This window comes from Pinus tabuliformis, chromosome 1_1 (assembly GCF_031772625.1).
Source record: "Pinus tabuliformis cultivar Carrire ecotype Pingquan chromosome 1_1, CPIR1, whole genome shotgun sequence".
Lineage (NCBI taxonomy): Eukaryota > Viridiplantae > Streptophyta > Pinopsida > Pinales > Pinaceae > Pinus > Pinus tabuliformis.
Window position 1 is genome coordinate 714,575,634 of NC_142297.1, and position 8,268 is coordinate 714,583,901.

The window sequence follows — 8,268 nt, forward strand, 5'->3', positions numbered from 1 at the left end:
TGTTATGAGATCACTCCTCATAAAACATTTGAAGTCCTTAGATTACCTAGAAAAGCTTATTGGGCATTGCTTGGAAGATCTTGAATATATGCAACGAGAAGAACCAGATGTTTCGATAAGGAAGAATTCATTTTCAAAAACAGCCAAAGAAATGTAAAATCCCACCAGATAAAAGTAATGTGGTAGTGGAAAGTGAAATGGATACCACAAATATCCATCAGGACCAAAACCTGAATGGAACACACTTGTATATGATGTGGAACCCAGGGCATCAAGAATTTTTGTTTTTTGAACAGGGTTTTCATAATTTTTATCTTAAGCTGGATTTTTTTACACTTTGCTGGAGGGTGGGCTGACCACGGTGAAGAAATTTCTAATTGGAAAATGTAAACTGTTGTTAAATTACGTTGTTCTGAAGGTGAACATCTGTTTGATAATATATCAGTTTGTGGAGTGACTGATAATTTGTAACGCTGATAAGCCACTCATTTTGTACTGGTATCTTTATAGTAACAAAATCCAAACTATTGAGTTAGTATATTCTAATCTCCATGGCATTTGTTTTGCATAGCTTTTTTTTACATATGTAGTGGAAAATGAAACGGATACCACAGATATAGACAGGCCATCAGGACCAAAACCCAAATGGAACACACTTGTATATGATGTGGAACCCAGGCCACCAGGAAATTTTGTTTTCTGAATAGGGTTTTCATAATATCATATTTAGCTTGCAACTGCTTACTATATAGTAAAAAATGGCTATTGTCAGATAAAGGTAGTGAGAAACAACTGCAAATTCAATAACAGAACAGAGATTAAACTGCATGCAAGATGATCCGAGAATGAGTAGTAAAGAAAAAATTACCTAACACCTTCTCCAACGTGCATAGATATCGAATTCAGTTGTGCCCTGCTCTCATAAAGGCGCTGAATAGCTTGCCTCCATCTTACAATTTCTTTTGCCAAATTCTACCCAAGAAAATTTTAACTCATCAAAGATAAAAGCAAAGCCTGTTTCTGAGTACTAGCAACCTTGCTGATGTTCTTTAGTCACAAACATGATATCATTAAATTTAGAAATTGTACTAGAGAGAAATATAACAAGAATTGTTACAGGAAATATAACAAGAATTGTTACAAGAGGTTTACCTATTAAATTTTGTTGCATGCCCATTTGCATTTAATCATCATTTCGACTTGTGAAAATTACAAATCCTTACTTTTCTTTTTACTAAACTTATTTCCCATGGAGGAGGCTTTCTTAATGATGTTCTCCATATTTGCGTAATCTTACAGTCTTCCAACTTCTCCTATTCAAGCATGATTCAACCTATCAAATTGTTCTTTCATAAACTTACATGTATTAACACCCATCCTTTCAATGGTGAGATTTTGTTTGATTTTAGAAGACACGCAAATTACTAAAATAGAGAGGGAGAGATAGAGATGTATCATGTATTTTAGGCCTTTAGGTCGTGGTGGTTGTTTAATGTAGCCCATTGCTTTTGTATAGCTTTCCTTGTACATATTTGTATGCTAATAATCAAAGGAAGTATTTTATTTAAAAAAGAAAAGGAGTTTCCATGTCTGAATACATCTACTATAGCACAGATCACTGCATAAATTTCTAACTTTGGTGGATAGAAATAAGGTGATAGTATTGAAGGCACAATTCCCACATAAAGAACCAAATATCTTCTCAAGGCCTTGAGAAGCAGTTGGACCTTGGATGTTGTCTGTAACTTTTTGCAAACATAGACTAATGGCAGTGAACCTGAAAAAGACGAGGGTTATGATCCTTGATATCAAACATAGACTTATCACATTGAACCTTAACAAGACTAAGGTTACAATCTTCAATACCAAAAATAGATTATGACAGTGAACCCTAACAAGACTAAGGTTATGATCTTCAATACCAAACATAGACTTATCATTCTAAACATTAACAAGACTAAGGTTATGATCTTCAGCACTTCTAAGAACAATCATACTTCCATTTCATATCTACAGGTGATCTTTAGTACTTTTAAGAACAATCATACTTCCATTTCATATCTATAGGGGATGGAATAGAGAATCGAGATCGCTACAGCATATACCTATGTGGGGTACCAATTAACTGGCAAGGAAGAGGCCTCAAAAAGATACAAGCCTTGAGCTAAGTGATAGAAACTCAAGGGACAGAAAAGTTAAAAGTAAAGGGGCCAAGTCTTGCTCAAGACAAGCATTCCATGAAAATGGTGTATGGATTCCTTGAACCCCTACTAAATGCCAATGAAGATGAACATGGTGATCATAAATTCACAATAAAACAAATATATGCAAAAACAATACATTCTTTAATAAAGGCTTACAGGTACCTACATTAACAATGGGCAAGAGAAATTTTGATGCAGTAGTAGACACAAGCAGAGATGAGCATCATCTCTAATCTCTGTTGGGAAGAGGTATTCAGAAAACCACCTCTAAAACCAAGAAAGATGATAAGATCCCTATAAGGGTGGCCAATCACATTATTTGCAAGACCCTAGGTAAATTGATTGTAGTAAGAACACAGTGTTATGAGATCACTCCTCATAAAACATTTGAAGTCCTTAGATTACCTAGAAAAGCTTATTGGGCATTGCTTGGAAGATCTTGAATATATGCAATGAGAAGAACCAGATGTTTCGATAAGGAAGAATTCATTTTCAAAAACAGCCAAAGAAATGTAAAATCCCACCAGATAAAAGTAATGTGGTAGTGGAAAGTAAAACATATACCACAAATATAGACAGGCCATCAGGACCAAAACCCAAATGGAACACACTTGTATATGATGTGGAACCCAAGGCATCATGAATTTTTGTTTTCTGAACAGGGTTTTCATAATTTTCATCTTTAGCTGGATTTTTTTACACTTTGCTGGAGGGTGGGCTGACCACGGTGAAGAAATTTCTAATTGGAAAATGTAAACTGCTGTTAAATTACGTTGTTCTGAAGGTGAACATCTGTTTGATAATATATCAGTTTGTGGAGTGACTGATAATTTGTAATGCTGATAAGCCACTCATTTTGTACTGGCATCTTTATAGTAACAGAATCCAAACTATTGAGTTAGTATTTTCTAATCTCTTGGCATTTGTTTTGCATAGCTTTTTTTTACATATGTAGTGGAAAGTGAAACGGATACCAGAAATACAAACAGGCCATCAGGACCAAAACCCAAATGGAACACACTTGTATATGATGTGGAACCCAGGCCATCAGGAATTTTTGTTTTCTGAACAGGGTTTTCATAATATCATATTTAGCTTGCAACTGCTTGCTATATAGTAAAAAATGGCTATTGTCAGATAAAGGTAGTGAGAAACAACTGCAAATTCAATAACAAAATAGAGATTAAATTGCATGCAAGATGATCCGAGAACGAGTAGTAAAGAAAAAATTACCTAACACTTTCTCCAAGGTGCATAGATATCGAATTCAGCTGTGCCCTGTTCTCATAAAGGCGCTGAACAACTTGCCTCCATCTTACAATTTCTTTTGCCAAATTCTGCCCAAGAAAATTTTGACTCATCAAAGATAAAAGCAAAGCCTGTTTCTGAGTACTAGCAACCTTGCTGATGTTCTTTAGTCACAAACATGATATCATTAAATTTAGAAATTGTACTAGAGAGAAATATAACAAGAATTGTTACTGGAGGTTTACCTATTAAATTTTGTTGCATGCCCATTTGCATTTAATCATCATTCCGACTTGTGAAAATTACAAATCCTTACTTTTCTTTTTACTAAACTTATTTCCCATGGAGGAGGCTTTCTTAATGATGTTCTCCATATTTGCGTAATCTTACAGTCTTCCAACTTCTCCTATTCAAGCATGATTCAGCCTATCGAATTGTTCTTTCATAAACTTACATGTATTAACACCCATCCTTTCAATGGTGAGATTTTGTTTGATTTTAGAAGACACACAAATTACTAAAATAGAGAGGGAGAGACAGAGATGTGACATGTCTCTTAGGCCTTTAGGTCATGGTGGTTGTTTATTACAGCCCATTGCTTTTGTATAGCTTTCCTTGTACACATTTGTATGCTAATAATCAAAGGAAGTACTTTATTTAAAAAAGAAAAGGAGTTTCCATGTCTAAATACATCTAATATAACACAGCTCACTGCATAAATTTCTAACTTTTGTGGATAGAAATAAGGTGATAGTATTGAAGGCACAATTCCCACATAAAGAACCAAATATCTTCTCAAGGCCTTCAGAGGCAGTTGGACCTTGGATGTTGTCTGTAACTTTTTGCAAACATAGACTAATGGCAGTGAACTTGAAAAAGACGAGGGTTATGATCCTCGATCTCAAACATAGACTTATCACATTGAACCTTAACAAGACTAAGGTTACAATCTTCAAACCAAAAATAGATTATGACAGTGAACCCTAACAAGACTAAGGTTATGATCTTCAATACCAAACATAGACTTATCATTCTAAACATTAACAAGACTAAGGTTATGATCTTCAGTACTTCTAAGAACAATCATACTTCCATTTCATATCTACAGGTGATAAACGGAGAAAAAGGTCACTTCTTTGCACAAAATGCACACGTTTTGAAGCTACCAGGCAACCACTATTTAAGAGTATTAAACTGGAGAAGATAAATAGAAATTGGATGACAACACTTCAAGGCATAAGGAAAATATGAACATGGCACATATCAGATGGTATACCTGTTGAGTCTTTGAGCTGCACTCTATGTATGTAGCAACATCGACCTGTTTCCTCAACTCCTCACCCTGAAGATAAACAGAGACCTTCATATCTTTTCGTGGAGCATGTAGGGTGTAAATGCAGTTTTATTAAGCATGTCCATCATCTAAATTCTAAAGTTGTGCAAGCTAAAATCCCAAACATGGGAACATCTAAGCAACTTCACCTAAACTGGAATTGCCCCTATTATTAACAACCTAACAATCTAATATCGAGAGTAAGCAAAATGAAACAAACATACCTGTGCAGTTGTTATTGGTGTAGTACCCAGATTGCCGACCAAATAACGCTTATCTTGACGAAGATCTGCATTGTGAATAAAATTCACCACTGAATCAGCCTGACAAGTTAGATATATGTCTCATAAAATGTAGAGCAGGCAGCAGAGGTTGGAATGTTTTCAAAAATGTAGAGCAGGCAGCAAAGGTTAGAATGTTTTCAATTTTCTTTTGTAAAATGCTTGAACTGTGAGATGTCATCAGAGAATTCACCAATTTTACAAACATCACATGCTGATGAAATTCTTTCAGTGAGAAGTAATAAGTTAACTGTTCAAGATTATCATACTATCTGATTGAGAGGGCAATAGCAGGCAAAAGGTAAACATGATATATCTAATTGCTTTATGTTAGTTGTTCTGGATGGATTTGGAAGTCCTATGAATTTACTTTGGTAATTTCTGTACATTAATATAATTTTTCCAGGTTAAAAAGGGGATTTCTGTTGTTTTGTATTATTATTATAGCGGTGATGATACACTTACATTATCCATCCAAAAGAGGCCAGTTTTGGGAACACTTTAAGCATATTTTACTAAGAAAAAGGTCACTTCTTTGCACAAAATGCACACGTTTTGAAGCTACCAAGCAACCACTATTTAAGAGTATTAAACTGGAGAAGATAAACAGAAATTAGATGACAACACTTCATGGAAGGCAAATATGAACATGGCACATATCAGATGGTATACCTGTTGAGTCTTTGAGTTGCACTCTATGTATGCAGCAACACCGACCTATTTCCTCAACTCCTCACCCTGAAGATAAACAGAGACCTTCATATCTTTTCTTGAAGCTCAGTCCAGAATTTCCTACGAGTTAACTATATTCCCTGACAAGTATCTTCCCATCCTAAAGCCAATTTTCTATTTACTTACTGTAGCATCTTGCATTTTAGACTTGGCCCATAATTCATAGGTATTAGGGACACTGAGTTGCATCATGGGCCTCTAGTTAGAAACAACTCCCATGTCTTCTGCTTTAAGAATGAACTTGGAATCCCTTTAAAATAAACTTTCTTTATTTAATTTGTTATTTAAAATAATCTGTGAACTTCTATTATCATATTGTTCTCTTGTTTTACAGAAAAAACTATGATGTGGGGGCTGCACAGATGATGTTTGGGAACAAACCCCTTGACAAAGATGGAGATGGAAAAAGACTAGGAAGAACAATATTTGATAGTGGTAGCTCCTACACATACTTCACAAATCAAGCTTATAGTGCTTTCCTTTCAGCTGTAAGTATCACAAATTACCCTTCCCTTGTACTATAAGGAATTTGTCTGTTTCTAATAATGCAATGCTGACAGGTTAAAGAAAACCTAGCTAGGAATCAGTTGGAGCAAGATTCATCACACTCATTCCTACCACTCTGTTGGCGAGGGAAAAATAGGTTGAAGAAGCTATTTATTCATTAAGCTTAATGATTGCTATGATAAAAAAAGATTACTGCTGAATGAGTTTCAATGCACAGGAAAAAGGTAACGTCTGCTCGGGAATCTTGAATGGTACTGCAATCGGTAATGTGGACACGAATATTCTTGGAGGTAATGAAACAACATATTGTTTTGCTGCTTTTTGTTTGTGTGTTTGTCAGTCTGATTTTTCTACAAGCATGTCATGAATGACCTTGGGTGGGCTTGTATCTAGAGCAGTTAAGGCATGTTCTTAATCTACATGTTGGTGATTGCATTAAGATAAAGTAACAAAAGTGTGTTGCATTTTGCAGATATCTCTTTGCAAGAGCACCTTGTTGTTTATGACAATGAGAAAAACCAGATTGGATGGGCTCGCTCAGACTGCCAAAATCCTCCCAAGTTCTGAACCTTCTTCTTTTACCTTTGATTCTTATTCTATAGGATTTAGTGCAGTTTTTATTATTTTTCTTATGAATTTGTACATGTAAGAGATATGGCAAGATGAGAGCTAGTAACTGACTCTTCCCAAGTACACCATTGATTGCATTTTTATACAAGGGAGTAGTTGCATCTACATTTTTTATGAACTTGCATTTAGGGAATCTTTCATAATTTATCCTCAGTACTACATCACCACTTCCTCTTTTTGGTGCCTTGCTATTCCATCTGATCAAAACACTGCCAGTAATGCCCATGTTTTGGAGTTGAATACAGAGAAAATTATTCCCTTTCTTGTCTTTACTTCCTAAATAAACTAAAATGGAAGAGATTGGTGAGGTTGCTTAGATGATATCATTGTACTCATATTTGATGATGTTTAATATAATCTTTGGTTCACATGAACAATCATGACACCACGAATCATTTAGATATTAGAGATATTGATTATATTTCCTAACTTGAATCTTTTCTTTCCTTGTCAGATTGACAGATTGTAAACCTCATCAACCACAAAACAAGTAATCAGAAATGTAAAACCTAAAACTTTTGAGTTGCAATCAAAATATATTTTGTAATGTATGTGAAAAGAAGGTAAAGAAACTATCTTTGTACAATTAATTACTTGTTAAAGCGCTGAAAAGTACACTTAAGAAAGGCAAATTGCATTGAACAACCCATTAATAGTAAATAGTCTTCTCCAGTAAAAGGATATAGAAACAAAAAACAGAATTGAATCACACAAAAAGAAGACTCGAATCACATTTAACAGCCTATTAAGAGCAAATAATCTCCTCCACAAGAAATATATAGCATTAAAAACCTGGAAGGCTACCCAAGCAACCTAAAAGCTGAAAAGAACAGACAACTCTTAAAATTTGCTTCAAGGGCAGCACTCTTCACTACAAAGGAAAATTACCATAACCACTACTCCTACTTGTAATTCAAAATGTTTCATCCTTAATCATACCATACCCAATACCCAATACTCACACCCAGTCTTGTGCAACATCGATTTAAACTTATTGCACCAAATCTTAAAAATAGGGTTCATAAAATGGGATTAATGATGGAAAATTGCAGCTATTTCAGGAAACCCGAAAGATGAAAATTTTATTGCCTTCTATCTGTAATATGAGCATCAGGAGATTGCTACATAACTACAGAGTAGGTATGGGTAGGGAAACGACTGTTTAATGTGATGATGGGTTCACATTTACTCCTTGAAAGGATAGCAATTGCATCTTTTTCAAAAATATAAAATCCAATGCAGATCGGGTAAAAAACATTATGCACACACATTCGCATATATTAAATCCAGTTACCTAACATAAATCAAAAACCATAACAGAAAGAAGGGCTAA

General features: G+C 34.8%; 1 protein-coding gene across 1 annotated transcript; it reads left to right on the forward strand.

Moving 5' to 3' along the window:
• Positions 1-6,277: 6,277 nt before the first annotated feature.
• Positions 6,278-6,998, forward strand: LOC149215875 (aspartyl protease APCB1-like). Its single transcript, XM_089391107.1, has 2 exons — positions 6,278-6,595; positions 6,778-6,998. The coding sequence occupies exons 1-2, from the start codon at positions 6,505-6,507 to the stop codon at positions 6,870-6,872; spliced, it is 186 nt and encodes a 61-aa protein (XP_089247233.1). The 5' UTR covers positions 6,278-6,504; the 3' UTR covers positions 6,873-6,998.
• Positions 6,999-8,268: the final 1,270 nt, after the last annotated feature.

What these genes read in the sequence shown, in the direction of transcription:
- LOC149215875 (XM_089391107.1), top strand. Translation starts at nt 6,505, where the DNA reads ATGAGTTTCAATGCACAGGAAAAAGGTAACGTCTGCTCGGGAATCTTG. An exon ending in GGACACGAATATTCTTGGAG is followed by an intron (nt 6,596 to 6,777) that starts GTAATGAAACAA and finishes TGCATTTTGCAG; the next exon opens with ATATCTCTTTGCAAGAGCAC.